Source organism: Pelmatolapia mariae, linkage group LG9 (genome assembly GCF_036321145.2).
Source record: "Pelmatolapia mariae isolate MD_Pm_ZW linkage group LG9, Pm_UMD_F_2, whole genome shotgun sequence".
Taxonomy (NCBI): Eukaryota; Metazoa; Chordata; class Actinopteri; order Cichliformes; family Cichlidae; genus Pelmatolapia; species Pelmatolapia mariae.
In genome coordinates, this window is record NC_086235.1 from 26231500 (window position 1) to 26254383 (window position 22884).

The following is a 22884-nucleotide window of genomic DNA, read 5'->3' on the forward strand; positions in this document are numbered from 1 at the left end:
TTTCTAATTCACCTCAGACCTTTGAGCTGTGGTCTACATTGTAATGATAGTGTATGGTTATTGATTAGAGCAGATGATATGAGACCATCAGGAGAGACTGTTAAAAAGTTATGAGCTGTCTTGATGCAGAGAAAGTGGAGTTTGTCATCCTTGAATGATGGGATTCAAGGATTGAATGATGCTCTGCCTCTGTGCTCAAGTTCAGACATAGGCTTTAAGCAACCATGAGCCACTGATACGCGTGATAGATTAATCAGCATGTATCAAGTGGGCTTGTTAAACAGCTCTGATAGGAGAAAGTCAATGAGCACGCAATAAAGTGGACTTGTTAGGGCCAGTTTACCAGCAGCCTTGCTAAAGTTGAACTTCATTTGTATTTAAAGACAGACTTTAAAGAAAATTCTTATTTGAAACTGGTGATAAAATCCAGGTCAGATACAGTTACATACAAAGATACAGTACACACTGCTGCTCAAAGGTTGGAGGTCAGTTAGAAAAGTCCCTGATTTTAATAAAAAAGTGGCTTTAATGTAATATCACATGAACGTTATCAGTAATGTTTTCACAGCTTTAATCAAATCATTCATCATCCATAAGATGTGATGGGAAAATGTCTGCAAGCGTGCAGGAGCCCATTTTTAGAGACAATCACTCCTGTGTTATAATGTTAATGGAAGTTTATCAGGTCAGATGACCAATAGATGATAAGAAATATACTCTTACTAATTATTAGAGTTGAAAAGTACTTTGCTAAGCAAAATTCAATGAGGTTAGGCTGCAACTTGAAAGGTTTACATAAAAGGTTCAGTTGGTGATGCATGAAAGAAAAATAATTTTCTTCTACAAATCTATTGGAAAATTCTGATTGTAAGAAATGAAAAATATTCAAAGAGTGAAACTGTTAGAAAAGTGAAGGTTTTGTGCAGCTGGGTGTTGCAGCCCCTTTAGAGGAAAATGTAAACTTGGTTTAACGAGGTTAAAAACAACAACTGGGATGATCCAGACACATTTATTGTTTCTTTAATCCCCACAATAGTTTGAGTTTGTGCTAAAATGTCTTAAAAAGCTGTTTTGAGTGATAAGTTAGGCTTTTAATGTGTTAAACTTGCATTAGATAAGACAATGTACCACTGAACACAGGAGGGATTATTGCTGAAAATGGGTCTCTGAACACCTCTGTAGATATTCTATTAAAAATCATTCATGATTTGTGATCAGTGTTAATATTAAGCATTTATATGATTATTTACACTTTTGATTAATTGCTGTGATTCAATCTGAAACCAAATTTGAGTCTATTCAGAAAACAAGACATTTCTAATTCACCTCAGACCTTTGAGCTGTGGTCTACATTGTAATGATAGTGTATGGTTATTGATTAGAGCAGATGATATGAGACCATCAGGAGAGACTGTTAAAAAGTTATGAGCTGTCTTGATGCAGAGAAAGTGGAGTTTGTCATCCTTGAATGATGGGATTCAAGGATTGAATGATGCTCTGCCTCTGTGCTCAAGTTCAGACATAGGCTTTAAGCAACCATGAGCCACTGATACGCGTGATAGATTAATCAGCATGTATCAAGTGGGCTTGTTAAACAGCTCTGATAGGAGAAAGTCAATGAGCACGCAATAAAGTGGACTTGTTAGGGCCAGTTTACCACCAGCCTTGCTAAAGTTGAACTTCATTTGTATTTAAAGACAGACTTTAAAGAAAATTCTTATTTGAAACTGGTGATAAAATCCAGGTCAGATACAGTTACATACAAACATACAGTACACACTGCTGCTCAAAGGTTGGAGGTCAGTTAGAAAAGTCCCTGATTTTAATAAAAAAGTGGCTTTAATGTAATATCACATGAAGGTTATCAGTAATGTTTTCACAGCTTTAATCAAATCATTCATCATCCATAAGTTGTGATGGGAAAATGTCTGCAAGTGTGCAGGAGCCCATTTTTAGAGACAATCACTCCTGTGTTATAATGTTAATGGAAGTTTATCAGGTCAGATGACCAATAGATGATAAGAAATATACTCTTACTAATTATTAGAGTTGAAAAGTACTTTGCTAAGCAAAATTCAATGAGGTTAGGCTGCAACTTGAAACGTTTACATAAAAGGTTCAGTTGGTGATGCATGAAAGAAAAATAATTTTCTTCTACAAATCTATTGGAAAATTCTGATTGTAAGAAATGAAAAATATTCAAAGAGTGAAACTGTTAGAAAAGTGAAGGTTTTGTGCAGCTGGGTGTTGCAGCCCCTTTAGAGGAAAATGTAAACTTGGTTTAACGAGGTTAAAAACAACAACTGGGATGATCCAGACACATTTATTGTTTCTTTAATCCCGACAATAGTTTGAGTTTGTGCTAAAATGTCTTAAAAAGCTGTTTTGAGTGATAAGTTAGGCTTTTAATGTGTTAAACTTGCATTAGATAAGACAATGTACCACTGAACACAGGAGGGATTATTGCTGAAAATGGGTCTCTGAACACCTCTGTAGATATTCTATTAAAAATCATTCATGATTTGCGATCAGTGTTAATATTAAGCATTTATATGATTATTTACACTTTTGATTAATTGCTGTGATTCAATCTGAAACCAAATTTGAGTCTATTCAGAAAACAAGACATTTCTAATTCACCTCAGACCTTTGAGCTGTGGTCTACATTGTAATGATAGTGTATGGTTATTGATTAGAGCAGATGATATGAGACCATCAGGAGAGACTGTTAAAAAGTTATGAGCTGTCTTGATGCAGAGAAAGTGGAGTTTGTCATCCTTGAATGATGGGATTCAAGGATTGAATGATGCTCTGCCTCTGTGCTCAAGTTCAGACATAGGCTTTAAGCAACCATGAGCCACTGATACGCGTGATAGATTAACCAGCATGTATCAAGTGGGCTTGTTAAACAGCTCTGATAGGAGAAAGTCAATGAGCACGCAATAAAGTGGACTTGTTAGGGCCAGTTTACCATCAGCCTTGCTAAAGTTGAACTTCATTTGTATTTAAAGACAGACTTTAAAGAAAATTCTTATTTGAAACTGGTGATAAAATCCAGGTCAGATACAGTTACATACAAACATACAGTACACACTGCTGCTCAAAGGTTGGAGGTCAGTTAGAAAAGTCCCTGATTTTAATAAAAAATTGGCTTTAATGTAATATCACATGAAGGTTATCAGTACTGTTTTCACAGCTTTAATCAAATCATTCATCATCCATAAGTTGTGATGGAAAAATGTCTGCAAGCGTGCAGGAGCCCATTTTTAGAGACAATCACTCCTGTGTTATAATGTTAATGGAAGTTTATTAGGTCAGATGACCAATAGATGATAAGAAATATACTCTTACTAATTATTAGAGTTGAAAAGTACTTTGCTAAGCAAAATTCAATGAGGTTAGGCTGCAACTTGAAAGGTTTACATAAAAGGTTCAGTTGGTGATGCATGAAAGAAAAATAATTTTCTTCTACAAATCTATTGGAAAATTCTGATTGTAAGAAATGAAAAATATTCAAAGAGTGAAACTGTTAGAAAAGTGAAGGTTTTGTGCAGCTGGGTGTTGCAGCCCCTTTAGAGGAAAATGTAAACTTGGTTTAATGAGGTTAAAAACAGAAACTGGGATGATCCAGACACATTTATTGTTTCTTTAATCCCCACAATAGTTTGAGTTTGTGCTAAAATGTCTTAAAAAGCTGTTTTGAGTGATAAGTTAGGCTTTTAATGTGTTAAACTTGCATTAGATAAGACAATGTACCACTGAACACAGGAGGGATTATTGCTGAAAATGGGTCTCTGAACACCTCTGTAGATATTCTATTAAAAATCATTCATGATTTGTGATCAGTGTTAATATTAAGCATTTATATGATTATTTACGCTTTTGATTAATTGCTGTGATTCAATCTGAAACCAAATTTGAGTCTATTCAGAAAACAAGACATTTCTAATTCACCTCAGACCTTTGAGCTGTGGTCTACATTGTAATGATAGTGTATGGTTATTGATTAGAGCAGATGATATGAGACCATCAGGAGAGACTGTTAAAAAGTTATGAGCTGTCTTGATGCAGAGAAAGTGGAGTTTGTCATCCTTGAATGATGGGATTCAAGGATTGAATGATGCTCTGCCTCTGTGCTCAAGTTCAGACATAGGCTTTAAGCAACCATGAGCCACTGATACGCGTGATAGATTAATCAGCATGTATCAAGTGGGCTTGTTAAACAGCTCTGATAGGAGAAAGTCAATGAGCACGCAAGAAAGTGGACTTGTTAGGGCCAGTTTACCATCAGCCTTGCTAAAGTTGAACTTCATTTGTATTTAAAGACAGACTTTAAAGAAAATTCGTATTTGAAACTGGTGATAAAATCCAGGTCAGATACAGTTACATACAAACATACAGTACACACTGCTGCTCAAAGGTTGGAGGTCAGTTAGAAAAGTCCCTGATTTTAATAAAAAAGTGGCTTTAATGTAATATCACATGAAGGTTATCAGTAATGTTTTCACAGCTTTAATCAAATCATTCATCATCCATAAGTTGTGATGGAAAAATGTCTGCAAGCGTGCAGGAGCCCATTTTTAGAGACAATCACTCCTGTGTTATAATGTTAATGGAAGTTTATCAGGTCAGATGACCAATAGATGATAAGAAATATACTCTTACTAATTATTAGAGTTGAAAAGTACTTTGCTAAGCAAAATTCAATGAGGTTAGGCTGCAACTTGAAACGTTTACATAAAAGGTTCAGTTGGTGATGCATGAAAGAAAAATAATTTTCTTCTACAAATCTATTGGAAAATTCTGATTGTAAGAAATGAAAAATATTCAAAGAGTGAAACTGTTAGAAAAGTGAAGGTTTTGTGCAGCTGGGTCTTGCAGCCCCTTTAGAGGAAAATGTAAACTTGGTTTAACGAGGTTAAAAACAGAAACTGGGATGATCCAGACACATTTATTGTTTCTTTAATCCCCACAATAGTTTGAGTTTGTGCTAAAATGTCTTAAAAAGCTGTTTTGAGTGATAAGTTAGGCTTTAATGTGTTAAACTTGCATTAGATAAGACAATGTACCACTGAACACAGGAGGGATTATTGCTGAAAATGGGTCTCTGAACACCTCTGTAGATATTCTATTAAAAATCATTCATGATTTGTGATCAGTGTTAATATTAAGCATTTATATGATTATTTACACTTTTGATTAATTGCTGTGATTCAATCCGAAACCAAATTTGAGTCTATTCAGAAAACAAGACATTTCTAATTCACCTCAGACCTTTGAGCTGTGGTCTACATTGTAATGATAGTGTATGGTTATTGATTAGAGCAGATGATATGAGACCATCAGGAGAGATTGTTAAAAAGTTATGAGCTGTCTTGATGCAGAGAAAGTGGAGTTTGTCATCCTTGAATGATGGGATTCAAGGATTGAATGATGCTCTGCCTCTGTGCTCAAGTTCAGACATAGGCTTTAAGCAACCATGAGCCACTGATGCGCGTGATAGATTAATCAGCATGTATCAAGTGGGCTTGTTAAACAGCTCTGATAGGAGAAAGTCAATGAGCACGCAATAAAGTGGACTTGTTAGGGCCAGTTTACCATCAGCCTTGCTAAAGTTGAACTTCATTTGTATTTAAAGACAGACTTTAAAGAAAATTCCTATTTGAAACTGGTGATAAAATCCAGGTCAGATACAGTTACATACAAACATACAGTACACACTGCTGCTCAAAGGTTGGAGGTCAGTTAGAAAAGTCCCTGATTTTAATAAAAAAGTGGCTTTAATGTAATATCACATGAAGGTTATCAGTAATGTTTTCACAGCTTTAATCAAATCATTCATCATCCATAAGTTGTGATGGAAAAATGTCTGCAAGCGTGCAGGAGCCCATTTTTAGAGACAATCACTCCTGTGTTATAATGTTAATGGAGGTTTATCAGGTCAGATGACCAATAGATGATAAGAAATATACTCTTACTAATTATTAGAGTTGAAAAGTACTTTGCTAAGCAAAATTTAATGAATTTAGTTTGGAACTTGAACTTTTAATATAAAAGTTTTAGTTGGTGATGTATTTAAGTTTCACACATTAGAAATCTGTGTTTATCATTTTTTTTGGTTTTATTCTGAGTTTAGTGTTTATTTGTGAGCATTCTTTTTATTTGCACGATTTTACCCTGTTTGTATCACATGTTTTTAGTCATTTATTTTTACATTGTTTTAATCCACTGTGGATTGGCTGGGCATGGGACAAATGAGCTGATAGTGATCACCTGCTGAGGCATGTGTGTGTCCAGTGGTGTCCTTTCAGCTGTTTAAAGGTCGTATTAAAAGGAAGCAAGCTGAGCACTGGAAGGAGAGAGGCCCTAGATTGGAAGAGGAACGCATGAAGGCCAGGTGGAAAAGAGGGAGCCGCTGTGTGATCGTGGGGGTGCGATGCCTCATCTGGAGACCGGTCAGCGTGATGTGGTCACCCAGTCCCGACAGCAGGAACGGCGACAGTAGGAGACAACGTGTGTGATTGACATCAGGGCAGATGTATACCACTGCCTGCATTTGTGAGTAGTATCTCACTGTTGTTCACTGGGTGCAGCCGTGTTGGGAGAGGGTCGCCATGGCTATAAGCCAGGGCAGCTTCCGGGATGATGGTTCTGGCTCCTATTTGTTTTAACTTACAGGTGAAGGCGTGAGGGGAGCTGCGGTGGTATCGAGCGACGGACTCCAATGCAGAATGCGAACTGGGCTGGGATGTGATGGGCCCAGTGGACGGACGAGACTGGGACAGGAGGCTCCTCGTCTGCCTGACACCAGGCTGGCGTGGACCCCGCTCAGCAAGAGGAATTTCTGTCCAGCTCAAGAACACACAAGGAATATTCATCCTGGGTTGTGGGACTGGGTGGGATTTCTGTGCATGAAGAGAATTGTATTTTTACCAGTTTTAGAATAATCTTATCTAGTCTCAGTGGGAAGTTTAGCATATTGAGAAAAATGTTGTTGTGAATTGTGATTTAAATCAAATTGAACTGCATTCAATTAAAGCCAAATATAACTTGTAATCAAATCTATTCAAATGTAAAGTCATCTCACTCAAACTGGACAACTAGCACTAAAAAATACACTGACATCCTCTGTTTCCCAATTAGCAGATCAGAGGTTGCTGTTTTATTTGTCACTCAGTACTTGAATGGTTTTATCCTGTTTATAAATAAACATTTTAAAATGGCATTGCTTCATTGTATGATTAATTCTTTGTCTGTGTTAGTCCTTTAAATGTTGTTCCTCCATAATTATTCTAGAGTCTTTACAGTGCTCAGCCCCTGCTGTGATTTGGTGCTACATACATAAACTTGAAGTGAATGAATCCACCTGTTCACAGGAGATCACAGGAAGATGACACCAAACATCAGAAGATCTTATTGTGCGCCACAGTAAGGGTGGTTTCTTGGGATTAAAAGCACATAATAAACTACAGCAGAAGCTCACATAAAGCAGGAAATAAGCAGGCAGCACTTCATCTGCTAATGCACGTTTCCCACTTTTATTGTTGTCTCATTCACTAACAGTTCAATGGTGCAAGATTACCATACACAGAATTAGGATATCTGCATGACACATCTATGCTGTACAGCGAATGGATTATAATTATTACAAATACAGTAAACATATTTACATTTTAGTTCAAGCTCCATACAACATAGATATTTACAAAGTATGAAAATGAAACCGGTCTGACAAGTAATGTACAGCGTTAATGACGGGTTTTTTTCTCCTTTTCTTTTGGTGAACAAATCTGAAAGGGGGCGGGGTTAACTGATATTAATTGTCAGAGGGGGAAAATATCATGGCTAGTTTTGTTTGAAAGGCATCAGCGGAAAAACAAACACACACACAGAAAAAAGTGATGAGGTGAAGAAAGACACAATAAGTCTGCTGTCGTTTTAAATGTCACAAGCTACTTTGTATAGTCCTATATCTCTGATAGTAGAAAAAAATTTAAATGAGTTAAAATACACCTTTATTTTGATAGCATCCAGATGGATGCCTAGCATGACTAATGAGTAGATATCCCCCCCCCCCCAAAAAAAAAAAAAAAAAACCCAACAGACTTCTAATTCACTCAAACTGCTTTCTAATAAAGAGGAAGCACTAATGTAACTCACCTCCTCAGTCGAGCTGCAGGGGGTTACATTTTAGGTCTCCTTCCCCCCCCCCCCCCCCCCCCCCCCTCTCTCTCTCTTACATTCAAACCCTCTCTTAGTTCACACTAGAACAGCCACACCATCATTTGGTTTAATATGAGTGGAACAACTAAACCGCACAGACTTTATTTGACCAGTTACTTGAACCTTTTATTAATATGTGCAAAGAGCTGCAAACTAATATATATACACTGCAAATACCTCTCCTTGCATGCATTTCATATGACACAGCAGGCAGACTGCTGGTTGGTTGACCAGGGTATTTTAATTCTGTCATTAACACATCTCGAGAGGCGTAGGCGCCAAAAAGTGAATCCGGAGCCAAATGTAGCAGCTGCAGCACGGCACACAGAGCAAATATTTTCATGGGGTAGTATCAGAAATAAGACCTTTGAATATGTAGTCCCTTTAACTTCTTTCCTTCTATTAAACCCTTTGAGAAACAGCTATCCAGTGTACTCCTGATATGAGCTCTTATCATTTGTTCCTGATGCTCAAATACAATCCTGGACTCAACATATGTGGCTGTGTCTCTGTCCTTGCTATAGATATGTGTTAATGTGCAAAATAAGGTTAAAAAAATTAAGAAATAAATGTGAGTTAGAGCAAGCTAGAGGAGCAGATAGGAATGTGTTAAATGAGGGTTAACTACCACAACAGACCGCATGTACAAATCAAGTTCTCCCTCTAGTTCATTTTCATTCTCCTAGTCCTCCTCCTCATCTCCTTGTAACCCTGTTTTTACTCCTTGGGATGAAAAAGCAAAAAGGGGCCCGAATCTACTCCTGCAGGAACAATCGGTCTTTTTTTTTTTTAAACTGCTGAGATATGAAGCGATCCTCGCTTGTTTGTCTCTAGTTAGTCTGCAGTTTTTATGTTAACAAGAATGCATGAGTATTTTACTGACTCACTAACTGACACTGGCACTATCGGGGGTTTAGAGGCAGCGTATGTACACAGATTGAGGAGGATCTAAGTATGACGTGGATGACAGTGGAAATCGGGCGTGGCCCTCCTGTCAAATTTCATTCCCACTTTGAGTTTTTGTTTCAAAGATGGTTCAGCCTGATGCAAATCTCACTGCGAGAAGAAAAATACCCTATAAATCTATTAGCAGCTATAGTTTAGGCAGCAGAGCATAAACTAACACGTCACTTGGAGAGATCTGTAGATTTTTCCTTCATGGTTTCAAATGTAAGCTGGCTGATTTGGTTCATTTTTGATTGTATAGGAATTTCTTTTATTTATGTATCAATCACATTATTTTATTGTATAATGCCTTGGTGCCACTGGATTTTAACATGTCTGACACCCATACTGTAAGACAAATGGTGGGGGTGTAGTAAGGAAGTTGGGGGAAGCAGACCACTCAACAAGGGAGTGTGAACCTTAAGGTGTGAAACAGCTGTGTACTGCCTTTTGTTCCTGGAGAAGGTATTTAACTGAGAGCCATGTTAGGCTCAGTGAGACTCTGCTGACCCTGCCCCGCGGTCATGTAGGCTCTCCACAAGCTTGGTTTTCTGTTCTTTGTGTGTTTGGATTATAAAATGTTAGCTACCGCTCACCGCTCGTCTGCAGGTTTTATTTAAATGGAAAACTTCCACAACATGTTTTTTGTTTTAAACTGAGGAAACCTGGTCTTCTCCCGAGGACTGCTGCAGGTATCATGCAAGCATGTTAATTTAATAAAAAACCAACAACAAAAAAAAAAACAACCCCAAAATAGAATGAAACTCATTTCAGGAGACAAATAACACTGATAGCAACATTTTTTTGTACAGATGATTGGCAAACGGAAAGTTTCTAGAGAGTCGTGCACACACAAGTAGACTACTACAACATGCTACTTAGTTAGGGGAGTTTGGGAATGACAACGAAGCGGAAAAAAATTAGACCCAAACATTGTCATCTAAACGAAAACACAAAAAGCTGAGGGGAGGGAATAGAGAGGAGGAAAACTGAGCTGGCAGCGGGGTTGCTGGAGGGAAGCGGGGAGGCAAAAGTTCTGTGCAACTTAAACGTTTTAGTCGCATGAAAAGAGACTTAAGCCACAAGTCGACTTACAAAAGAAAACTGTCAAGAATCACAATGATTAATAAGTTTTAACACTTGGTATTTTCGGTTTGAAGGCTTTTCAGAAAGATAGAAGCGGTGGTTTTCCCGCGTACCGCTCCGCCCGCTCAGTTCTTCGTCAGGCCGCTGCGCCACCTCGCCAGCTTAGATCTGCGGGGAGAGTTTTACGTTGTGAGGAGAAGGGAATGTTTTTGAAGGGTGCAGAAGCTGCACGTTTGACTGTGGTGTGAGGAGCGTGTGTGTGTACCTTATCGTTCCTGCTAGCAGAGGATTAAAAGCATACAGCCAGTCGTTCATGTCTTTCTCGTTGTTGGCCTGCAGGAGGATGCCTCGATGTTTTGTGCACACTGCAAATGTGTTGGGCACTGAAAAGAAAACATCCCATTATATTCATGTTCATTCAAATGATAAATCCCAGTCCATTTGCAATTTCATCAATCAATGTGTCCAAAACTGGCCAACGTGCATCAAAACAATTTGGATAAATTCTCATTAAAGACAAGCGTGTTACATCCAGCCTTTCTCTATCCTGCCTCAAACCGTACCTTAAGCATGGCCTGCTGGTCTTCGCTGTATTCCACCTGTGCTGCGGAGAGGTTGAGGACGCCTCGCTCCACGGGGTCCTTGTCACCAAAGACCTACAACCTCATCTTGCAGCAGATGGAGTCACTGTGCATCGTTCAACCATTCGGCGCACTTTACACAAGGAGATGCTGTATGCGAGAGTGATGCAGAGGAAGCCTTTTCTCCGCCCACAGCACAAACAGAGCTGCTTGAGGTATGCTAAAGCATATTTGGACAAGCCAGCTTCATTCTGGAATAAGGTGCTGTGGACTGATGAAACAAAAATTGAGTTATTTGGGCATAACAAGGGGCGTTATGCATGGAGGAAAAAGAACACAGCATTCCAAGAAAAACACCTGCTACCTACAGTAAAATATGGTGGTGGTTCCATCATGCTGTGGGGCTGTGTGGCCAGTGGAGGGACTGGGAATCTTGTCAAAGTCGAGGGACACATGGATTCCACTCAGTATCAGCAGATTCTGGAGACCAATGTCCAGGAATCAGTGACAAAGCTGAAGCTGCGCCGGGGCTAGATCTTTCAACAAGACAACGACCCAAAACACTGCTCAAAATCCACTAAGGCATTCATGCAGAGGAACAAGTACAACGTTCTGGAATGGCCATCTCAGTCCCCAGACCTGAAAATTATTGGAAATCTGTGGTGTGAGTTAAAGAGAGCTGTCCATGCTCGGAAGCCATCAAACCTGAATGAACTAGAGATGTTTTGTAAAGAGGAAAGGTCCAAAATACCTCCAACCACAATCCAGACTCTCATTGGAACCTACAGGAAGCGTTTAGAGGCTGTAATTTCTGCAAAAGGCGGATCTACTAAATATTGATTTCATTTCTTTTTTTATGGTGCCCAAATTTATGCACCATCGCCAAGATCTTTCCGTTTACACAGACCCTCAAGACCCTCTGTGAACACAGCAAAATGCCTTTGCATTATTTCTTTTAATCAAGTCTTATCTGATCATTTGAGGAAGAAAGAAAACACAAGCGTCCCCAGTCTGTTTATAGTAAAACCAGAAACGATAAATTAACAGTTCACTTTAATCATGCATTAACAATTCGTTGGCCGCTTAGAACAACATTTAAAAAACAAAAAGCCCATAGCTCAGAGTATAAATCCCTTTGAGGCAATAATAATTTTAGGTTACTTTACAAAAGTAAAAAGAAAAAAAAAGGTACATTTTAAAATCCTTTGTTTATGGACAGAATTCTTCCTGTTGGACACAAGAAGCAGACTCCAAAAAAACTTTGAGACTCTGCAGAAGTCTGATTAGGCTGCTGTTCATGCAACTGGCTCACTGTGGTGTGATAATAGTGTGTTTCTCAAAGCATAGGGTGTAACAAAGAAATGGATGCCTCCTGATGGGAACAGTGAAGATGGTTTGGAAGTCCTAAAACCTCTTCCTTTGTAATGGGCAGCAGTTGGTGACTCCTCTTGTTACAGGCCAGTTATACCACAGACAATCCAGTTAAAATTCTCACAAAATTTCTCACAATTGAGAAAGTTTCTTATTTCCTTCTGACTTTCCCATCTTACTCTTGTTTTTATTTTTTAAGTACATTTCCTGAAAAGTCCACCATTTCTATGATCAGAGATGTGAGCCTGATCTCACAGGTTAGGGTTCGGTAAATGAACAGTCATGCCATTTATTTTTTTCATTCACAACATACTAGATATTATTCTTTGGTTCACAAGGTGGACCAGCTCTACCAAGTTATCGATCACTGTACTATGCAATTAACAGCATTAACCCTTCAATGCCTGTAACAAAAAACTGAACGTCCTTCACATGATCCAAAGTGGGGCCTTCAAACAGTCCAGCACCTGGAATTGTTTGTGTACTTAATAATATATTGCTGAGCTTCTCTAAGTTACAGTAGCTTGTGTTAGTATGTGTACACAAAGACATAAACGTTCAATGATAAAAACACACAGTAGAATAAAACTGTAAAAAGTCATCAGTTGATGCAGTTTAAGGACACTTGTTCTTCTGTGCAGTCTCACCTGGAGCTCACGTTTCTAGTTCATGCCATCATGACCAAAGATTCTTCAATTAATAGTTTAAAGATGTCCATGAATGCACTGCTAACTGCTCTTCAACCCTATAAAAATCAACATACATTTTGAATAAGAAACACTTTTACAAAACCAAAAGCTTCACTGTGCTTAGTGATTTATCTGTCTAAAAGAACAGGTTCACTTTGTAACTGGGAGAGCGGCTCGGTGGTGCTGAATTATATTTCCAATAGAAACACAATTTCATATATTGTAGTAACAACAGACTGCCACTAGATGGGACCCTAGGCCTACTTTACCATGCTGTTCCAGTAAAAAAGTGACAGAGCCTAGAAAGAGTGACAGTGACACTTTTTATGAACTCATCTGTAATGTGTCACCTTTTCTATAGAATGAAGAAGTGCTTCCCTTCTTTTAAAGTAAATACAGGCTTACAAAGATCCTGTAAACATATTTCTGAAATAATCCTAAACACAATCATTAAATCAAAAATGCAAGAAACAATTTATTTAATCACTGTTCTTAACTTAATTCCTTAACTTATTACAAAAAAAACCAAAGACTTTTCTGCTGTCTCACCCTGTCAGTGTTCATGCTTTTGCAAGAACAGGTGGGATTAATAAGGTATTCTGATTCTGATTGTTTCAGGATGACCTGCCATTATCCAATGACACATCTGCTTACCTGTATCTTTAGCTCGTTTCTCCTCCTCTTCTTTTCTATTTTTTTCTAAACTGAGCACCTGATGGCTTTGAACGTTTCTTGTCCATCTTCCATTTGTTTTAATTTTGCACTCCAGTATGAACACCCATCCCCCAACCTTCACATTCCGTGGCAGCGTGCTCAGTGCTTGCTCAGATTTGAAGTTTAATTTTTGCTGTAGAAAGAAGTTTTCTTCCCACGCAGAGTGTACAGCGGATGCTAATGTTTTTGTCACTTTTTACGGACTGAAACTTAAAGTTATGTCAGTACTTCCACGTTTTAAATCCTAAATCCTACTCTCTCCCGCACTCCATATTATCCACACACTTCTGTTGCTGCCACGGACGTCACATGTGCTTACATCATTGTAATGAGATACTCTCACAAACAAAATCACGGCGGTTTGGTAACGCAGTAACTAGCACAGAATGTGCCAAGTGGAAAGTAACAGTAGTCTAATTACTTTTTTTGCAATAGTAATCATTTACAGCACATGTGTCAAAGTCAAGGCCCGCGGGCCACATCCGGCCCGGCGTACATTTATATCCGGCCCCGAGATCATTTTATATAGAATTATTATTATTGTTATGCATGGCCCGGCGTTATGAGGCGCTAATAACACACAAACTACAGATCCCATTATGCAGGCTGCAGCCTCCTTGCCAAACGCTAGGCTAACTGGGAACATTCCCGTGTCAATTAAGTCAAACTTCTGTTACCTAGCCCCTCACAATGGCGAAGAGAAAAGTTGATTCTGAAAACAGAGCCTTTCAGCACCGGCGGCGGGAGGCTGAATATATGTTTACAGACATTGCTGGTAAACCCGTATCTTATTTGTGGAGCTAATGTGGCTGTAATTAAGGAATTTAATTTAAGACGGCACTACGAGTCAACATAAGCTGAAAAACCGAAATGCAGAGCAGAAGCTACAGAAGGTAGAAGAGCTAAAGAAGAATCTGACATTTCAGCAGATTATTTTCACCAGAGCAAAATCTCAAAGTGAAGCTGTTGTGAAAGCAAGTTTTATTGTAGCAGAGGAGACAGCCAAATCAGCCTGGTACCACTCTGAAGAGCTGCATGATGAAGGTGTGGGACGTCTTGTGTCCAGACAAAACGCAGATTTTGGCAAATGTGAGGCTGAGCAGAAATATGATTGCTGATCGGGTTTGTGAGATGGCCACTGATTTAAGAACGCAGTTGTGTGAAAGAAGCAGAAACTTCATTGCATACTCTCTTGCTGTGGATGAAAGTACAGACATGATGGACATTGCACAGCTGACCATCTTCATCCGTGGAGTGTAAATATTGGAAATTAAATCAATGCACGGGACAACGACAGGAAAATACATTTTTGAAAACGTATTTCAAAGTGTAACCGACATGAAACTGCCCTGGGACAACAGATGGAGCGCTGGTGTTGTGCAGGATGTAGGATCTAGTAAAGTAAAGATGCAGGAGGAGAACTGTACCGGTGAGTTAACAGCATATCACTGCATCACACACCAGGAAACACTGTGTGGTAAAGTCCTAAAAATGGAGCATGTAATGATCACCGTAACGCACACCGTAAATTCTATCTGAGCTAAAGGTTTAAATCACCGTCAATTTCAGTCTTTTATGTGGGAAATAGATTCAGAGTTTGCCGACATTTCTTATCATACAGAGGTCCGTTACAGTCAGTGCTGGAGCAGCGGCTTCGCTCATGCGCAATTCATTTGCCGTTTGGACGCATAGGTGTGAACGTCTCCTGCCCTGATAGCAGCTGGGGGAGGACTATCCTCCACCCGTGAGCGCTTTGGCACGGGTGAGGTGCCCACGGCAGCTCCGCTGCTTTTTGCGAGTAAGAGCTCATAGTGTTAAAAATAAGTGAGTGACATTACTGAAGAAAAGTCACTGGTTACAGTAGTTTTGAATAAATACATGGGATGATCCATGATTTGGGGAAATTATGGCAACGATAGTGTTTTTAATGATTTGGGGAAATAAACGGCACGCTGGTGTCTGTGGTGTTGGATGCATTATTACTCCTATGGCTTACAGTTGCTTGCAAATGTGAAGTTGTATTAACTTATAGATTTTGTTTTCTAGGATGCAGGCTCCAGGTGAAGCTAGAAGTTAAACAGACTTAACATGAAAACCACACTAACATCTCCTTTCTCTTTGGCTCTTGGCGAAGGCGGTCACACTTTTCTCCTCTCCTCTCTCCCTTATCTTCCCTGCTTAGCCTCTTGTGTCCTTGTCTAGTCTCGTGTATTTTTGTATTACTTTTCCCTGGAACACTCTCTCACAGTCTGTTTTCTAAAACCTAAAAGAGGAATTATGGATTTGATCAACTGGTCCCTGAATGCAATTGACACCCTTTTCTCAACGAGAAGCCTGGGCTCGGGTGAGCCTGAGTGTCCTGGAGGTACTTTCCCTGCTGGATACACGATGGACGGGTGGCATAACTGGAGGGTCGTGTGCCTTGTGGGACTGTCGATCAAAGACGCTGAAGATATCTACTAGTGGTGCAACAGATCAAAAATCTCACGGTTCGGATCGGATCACGGTTTTAAGTCACGGATCGGATCAATTTTCGGTTGCCCTGGAGGTCCACCCATTTGTAGTAGTTAGGGCAACAGAAGATGCCGCTAGTGTTGACCATAACTATCGCTTGACAGACCCACCACGCACACCATACACATACTTTTTTTTCTTCTTTTTCGAATCTTCGGAACACGTGCGTGCCGAACCGTGGAGTGGGATCGGTTCGGATTACGGATCAACCGTGATCCGCTGCACCACTAATATCTACCTATTCGGAACCATGATAACAGGGTTCTTGCTGATCGGAGCTGGCTTGGCCCTGGCTTATCGAAGATTAAAAAAAGCGGAATCAGCTGTTCAAAACCCCACAAGGCTGCCCGCTGGGATTGACACGATGGGACGAGTCGTGAGTTCTCAAAATGGGCTCATGGATAAGATCTTGGAGAAGCTTGCGGCTGCCGTGAACACTCAGAATAAGACCTCTGAGCGCAATGTGGATTACATCTTGGAGAAGCTCGCTGCGGTCGTGAGTTCTGAGAATCTGCTCTTTGAGCACAAGAATGACAACATCACGGAGCGTAAGTTTGATAACATCATGGAGAAGCTCACGGCTCTCCAACGGGAGATTGAGAGACCAGTGTCGGACTGTTAGAACAGCTTTGAAATTCACATGAGTTGTTCGCACTAAAGTAAAAACCACCATCACTTCATGCGGCTACCACTTCGGCGCCAGCTGTGGTCTCAAGGCTGGAGCTGAACAAAAACACCCTGATAACAGAGCCATGTCACTGCAACCAGGGCTGGAAAAGAAAGGTGGGCTTTGGTCCACTGTCTTCCATACAAAGGATGTTTGAAACACTGTCATTGACTGCAGCCATGCAGATAAGTAAGTGGTTGCAGTCAATAACAGTGTAGTGTACATCTGTATTGTTTTAAAATAAGTTTGACACACCACAGCTAAAGTGTAGCTTTTAATTACTGTCACCTGCTACAGTGTAACTAAGAATACAAAGTGATACATTAAAATTTCTGGGGTCAACATGAAGAGCTTAATTCCTTTCTTGCTCAGTGTGGTACTTAATGGATTGAAAAGAAAAAAGATGGCACCCTTGTAGTTCACATAAGGGTTGTAGTGATGATTCAGGGTTTTAATTTGTAAGGTTTTAATTTTGAGCCATCATAAATGTTAAAATAGGAAATATACTATTTAACCTATGTTAAGCCAAAGCTAATATAGCTGTTTATATATAGCTACTTATAATTTTAAGAGGTACAAACACCAATGAGTAGACCTCCCAGAATGGGAACAGCGCTCTTTGTGTGGTTTGAGTAAACAGTCAAGTTGTTCACAACTATGACTGAGAAGAATCCGCCTGTGTACAGCAGCAGGCTGCCTTCCTAGAATTTGGATATCCCCTGTGCGCTTGTCTCTGCATTGTGTGCATTACCTCTCTTGGAAAATTAAAACCACAGCAGCTTTTTATGCTTTTTTTCATTCACTATCAACTTACACCAAAGGTCTACTCTGAAGAAGATTCTTCAAAACATTCAACAGAGGCACCAATCTTTCTAGGAGTTGAAATCCCAGCAAATTCACCCCTAAGTCAGACTGTACAATACAGAAAATAAAAGAGCTACATCTCAGACTCTACAGGCTTCAGTTAGCATGTTAAATGTGAAAGTTCAGTCAGAAAAAGACTGAACAAAAACAGCCTTAGTTGAGCCATTAACTAAAGTGACAAACATTGCTCTAAATAATACTCCCCTAATCCAAGTAGTCACCCAAACCTGGACGTGGATTTAGAGGCCTGAGGACCATCTCACACATTTATTTAGAATAAAACAGGTTTTTTGTTTGTGTCGTGGAGGATGTCAACATAATGTGTACAAGTACCCAGTAAACAGTGCAGACAGCTGTCCATAAAAATCGCAGCGTTACAAATTCTATATTTGACCTGGATTTTCACTTTGTGTATATTAAGACATCCAAATGAAAACATGTTAAAGAAGCAAGCACACATGTATGTGAGCTCTGATAATGAGCAACTGTCATTCAAGATATTTAAGCTGCCCGCTGATTGAAGAAAAAAACTAGAATATAAAAAACTGAATTTCAGCACAAACACATTAGAATCTTGTGGACGTATGCCTTTTACATGTTGGTAAAATGTTTAGGATGAGATGGAGATATAACACTCATGCACCCTGAAAATTATGAAGGTCTAAATATGTATCAAAGGGACTCACTGAACATCAGTGGATTTCTATGGGGCAAACGTACTTAAACCAGCCACTGTGACCATTGCTGCAGAGCAGAATGAAAAATACTGATGGGGACTGTGAGGGTTTGTAGTTAAATTCCTGCTCTTACGGGATCAGTGAGTGTCTGTTTAAAGACTATTAACATACTTTTACATCACTATGGAACACCAGCATTTCTGCAGAGGACAGAACCACCTGCTTTAAACTACCATGATGCTCTGTGATATGTTGTCATGGCAATATGAAGTCAAATAAATACAAATATACAAAAATGCACATTTGAAGGAGGACAAGAAGACAGGCAACTGGAAGAGCTTTTGAAGCAGGAAAACGTTTTTGGATTTCTCTTAATTTACCTGGAAATTTTGCTAATACAAGTCAAGGAGGAAACAAGGAGGCAGGTTGGATTATATTTGAGGACAGGACGCATGAAGGAGAAGCATGAGGAGAAAACAGCAGAGCGACGGTGCAGAGCTAATCATGGATCAAGTCGAAGAAGCAAGCATCAAAACTGTGAGTAAACATAACACACAAAAAGTTAAAAATGACTGTGCTGATTAAGGAAACATTAAATTTGGTTAGTTTGGGGTCTGGAGCTTCAGGTTTGTGGGTTCAGTTGGTCTCAAAATTGAGGAAAGACAAAAAATGTTTCTTTTGAAAGGTTGTTGGAGGATTCTTACTGTAAGAAATATCTGGGTGTGCATCTGCTTTTATTTAAAAAAAAAAGTTGAATTTTATTTAGTCACATTGGAAAGGGAAAATTGGAGGATCAGGACAATAATGTGGCCAAATTTACTGTTTCCTTAATCAGAACAATAATTTTGATCTGAACTAGAAATGTTGAAATGGGTTATTTTCTTTCTTCTCTACTGATCACTGTGTCACATGTTGAGTTACTTGTCAGTCTACATGGTTAATGGTACTTTTAAAAAATGCAGTTTATTCGTAATTTTGTAGAAAAAGGCTCTGCACCTGTGAAAAACAAATCCAAACCCCCAAAATCACTGTAGATCAGAGTAGCTAAGCTCTGGTTAACTGCAATTATATTACAGGAGATTAAAAATATTTGGATGATTGAAAGAAACAAAGATTGCTTTAAGGTCTGAAGATTTGACTTTCTTATTGAAAGAGACGAAAACTAATCCATGTGTGACACTGAGAAAAAACTGAAAGCTAAAAAGATCTGGAGGTCCAACTGTTGTTATACAAATGTGCAAACTTGATTTAATGACATTAGAAAGAAAAAATGGGATGTTTAAAAAGGTAATATATAAAAATGATTTTTATATTACTTGAAAAAATGATGTTGGTTAGTGCAGCTGTATTTGGAAAAACTGCTGGGTCACTAGTAAGATGAGATTTAATGTGATAAACTGAGGGAAGGTAATATAATCTGCACACTCGCTATTATTGTTGTAATCCACACACCACCATTATTGTTGCATCCATACACCAGCAAATATTTTATCAAACATTAATCATAATTGGTGATCAATGCAAGTTTGAAGCAATTATATTAATTTGCATTCAAAACCAATTTAGAAAATATAAAAAAGAATCTTGTTTTTTTTAAGTTAAAAAGACTTTTTTAACTGACTTCAGTTAGCTGAGCTGTAGAGGACATTGATGAGCACGCAATAAAGTGAACTTGTTAGGGAGAGATTGCAATCAACTCAAATTTTGATGATAGACACAGATAAAAATGAACTGTTAAAAAAAGTGAAGGTTTTGTGCAGCTGGGTGTTGCAGCCCCTTTAGGGGAAAATGTAAACTTGGTTTAATGAGGTTAAAAACAGAAACTGGGATGATCCAGACACATTTATTGTTTCTTTAATCCCCACAATAGTTTGAGTTTGTGCTAAAATGTCTTAAAAAGCTGTTTTGAGTGATAAATTAGGCTTTTAATGTGTTAAACTTGCATTAGATAAGACAATGTACCACTGAACACAGGAGGGATTATTGCTGAAAATGGGTCTCTGAACACCTCTGTAGATATTCTATTAAAAATCATTCATGATTTGTGATCAGTGTTAATATTAAGCATTTATATGATTATTTACACTTTTGATTAATTGCTGTGATTCAATCTGAAACCAAATTTGAGTCTATTCAGAAAACAAGACATTTCTAATTCACCTCAGACCTTTGAGCTGTGGTCTACATTGTAATGATAGTGTATGGTTATTGATTAGAGCAGATGATATGAGACCATCAGGAGAGACTGTTAAAAAGTTATGAGCTGTCTTGATGCAGAGAAAGTGGAGTTTGTCATCCTTGAATGATGGGATTCAAGGATTAAATGATGCTTTGCCTCTGTGCTCAAGTTCAGACATAGGCTTTAAGCAACCATGAGCCACTGATACGCGTGATAGATTAATCAGCATGTATCAAGTGGGCTTGTTAAACAGCTCTGATAGGAGAAAGTCAATGAGCACGCAATAAAGTGGACTTGTTAGGGCCAGTTTACCATCAGCCTTGCTAAAGTTGAACTTCATTTGTATTTAAAGACAGACTTTAAAGAAAATTCCTATTTGAAACTGGTGATAAAATCCAGGTCAGATACAGTTACATACAAACATACAGTACACACTGCTGCTCAAAGGTTGGAGGTCAGTTAGAAAAGTCCCTGATTTTAATAAAAAATTGGCTTTAATGTAATATCACATGAAGGTTATCAGTAATGTTTTCACAGCTTTAATCAAATCATTCATCATCCATAAGTTGTGATGGAAAAATGTCTGCAAGCGTGCAGGAGCCCATTTTTAGAGACAATCACTCCTGTGTTATAATGTTAATGGAAGTTTATCAGGTCAGATGACCAATAGATGATAAGAAATATACTCTTACTAATTATTAGAGTTGAAAAGTACTTTGCTAAGCAAAATTAAATGAGGTTAGGCTGCAACTTGAAACGTTTACATAAAAGGTTCAGTTGGTGATGCATGAAAGAAAAATAATTTTCTTCTACAAATCTATTGCAAAATTCTGATTGTAAGAAATGAAAAATATTCAAAGAGTGAAACTGTTAGAAAAGTGAAGGTTTTGTGCAGCTGGGTGTTGCAGCCCCTTTAGAGGAAAATGTAAACTTGGTTTAACGAGGTTAAAAACAACAACTGGGATGATCCAGACACATTTATTGTTTCTTTAATCCCCACAATAGTTGAGTTTGTGCTAAAATGTCTTAAAAAGCTGTTTTGAGTGATAAGTTAGGCTTTTAATGTGTTAAACTTGCATTAGATAAGACAATGTACCACTGAACACAGGAGGGATTATTGCTGAAAATGGGTCTCTGAACACCTCTGTAGATATTCTATTAAAAATCATTCATGATTTGTGATCAGTGTTAATATTAAGCATTTCTATGATTATTTACACTTTTGATTAATTGCTGTGATTCAATCTGAAACCAAATTTGAGTCTATTCAGAAAACAAGACATTTCTAATTCACCTCAGACCTTTGAGCTGTGGTCTACATTGTAATGATAGTGTATGGTTATTGATTAGAGCAGATGATATGAGACCATCAGGAGAGACTGTTAAAAAGTTATGAGCTGTCTTGATGCAGAGAAAGTGGAGTTTGTCATCCTTGAATGATGGGATTCAAGGACTGAATGATGCTCTGCCTCTGTGCTCAAGTTCAGACATAGGCTTTAAGCAACCATGAGCCACTGATACGCGTGATAGATTAATCAGCATGTATCAAGTGGGCTTGTTAAACAGCTCTGATAGGAGAAAGTCAATGAGCACGCAATAAAGTGGACTTGTTAGGGCCAGTTTACCATCAGCCTTGCTAAAGTTGAACTTCATTTGTATTTAAAGACAGACTTTAAAGAAAATTCCTATTTCAAACTGGTGATAAAATCCAGGTCAGATACAGTTACATACAAACATACAGTACACACTGCTGCTCAAAGGTTGGAGGTCAGTTAGAAAAGTCCCTGATTTTAATAAAAAATTGGCTTTAATGTAATATCACATGAAGGTTATCAGTAATGTTTTCACAGCTTTAATCAAATCATTCATCATCCATAAGTTGTGATAGAAAAATGTCTGCAAGCGTGCAGGAGTCCATTTTTAGAGACAATCACTCCTGTGTTATAATGTTAATGGAAGTTTATCAGGTCAGATGACCAATAGATGATAAGAAATATACTCTTACTAATTATTAGAGTTGAAAAGTACTTTGCTAAGCAAAATTCAATGAGGTTAGGCTGCAACTTGAAACGATTACATAAAAGGTTCAGTTGGTGATGCATGAAAGAAAAATAATTTTCTTCTACAAATCTATTGCAAAATTCTGATTGTAAGAAATGAAAAATATTCAAAGAGTGAAACTGTTAGAAAAGTGAAGGTTTTGTGCAGCTGGGTGTTGCAGCCCCTTTAGAGGAAAATGTAAACTTGGTTTAACGAGGTTAAAAACAGAAACTGGGATGATCCAGACACATTTATTGTTTCTTTAATCCCCACAATAGTTTGAGTTTGTGCTAAAATGTCTTAAAAAGCTGTTTTGAGTGATAAGTTAGGCTTT

The 22884-nt window shown here is 38.4% G+C and overlaps 2 protein-coding genes across 2 annotated transcripts in view; one reads left to right on the forward strand and one right to left on the reverse strand.

Annotated features, from left to right (window-relative positions):
- LOC134634170 (vascular cell adhesion protein 1-like) overlaps positions 1–22884 on the reverse strand; it is a 383264-nt gene that overhangs the window by 194933 nt on the left and 165447 nt on the right. The gene's annotated exons all lie outside the window — the stretch shown is intronic.
- The window catches only part of LOC134634166 (vascular cell adhesion protein 1-like), a 44504-nt gene continuing 36567 nt past the window's right edge, over positions 14948–22884 (forward strand). The window contains exons 1-2 of the mRNA XM_065471692.1: positions 14948–15038; positions 15327–15407. Of these exons, the coding sequence (XP_065327764.1) occupies positions 14948–15038; positions 15327–15407 (172 nt within the window). The remainder of the gene's footprint in view (positions 15039–15326; positions 15408–22884) is intronic.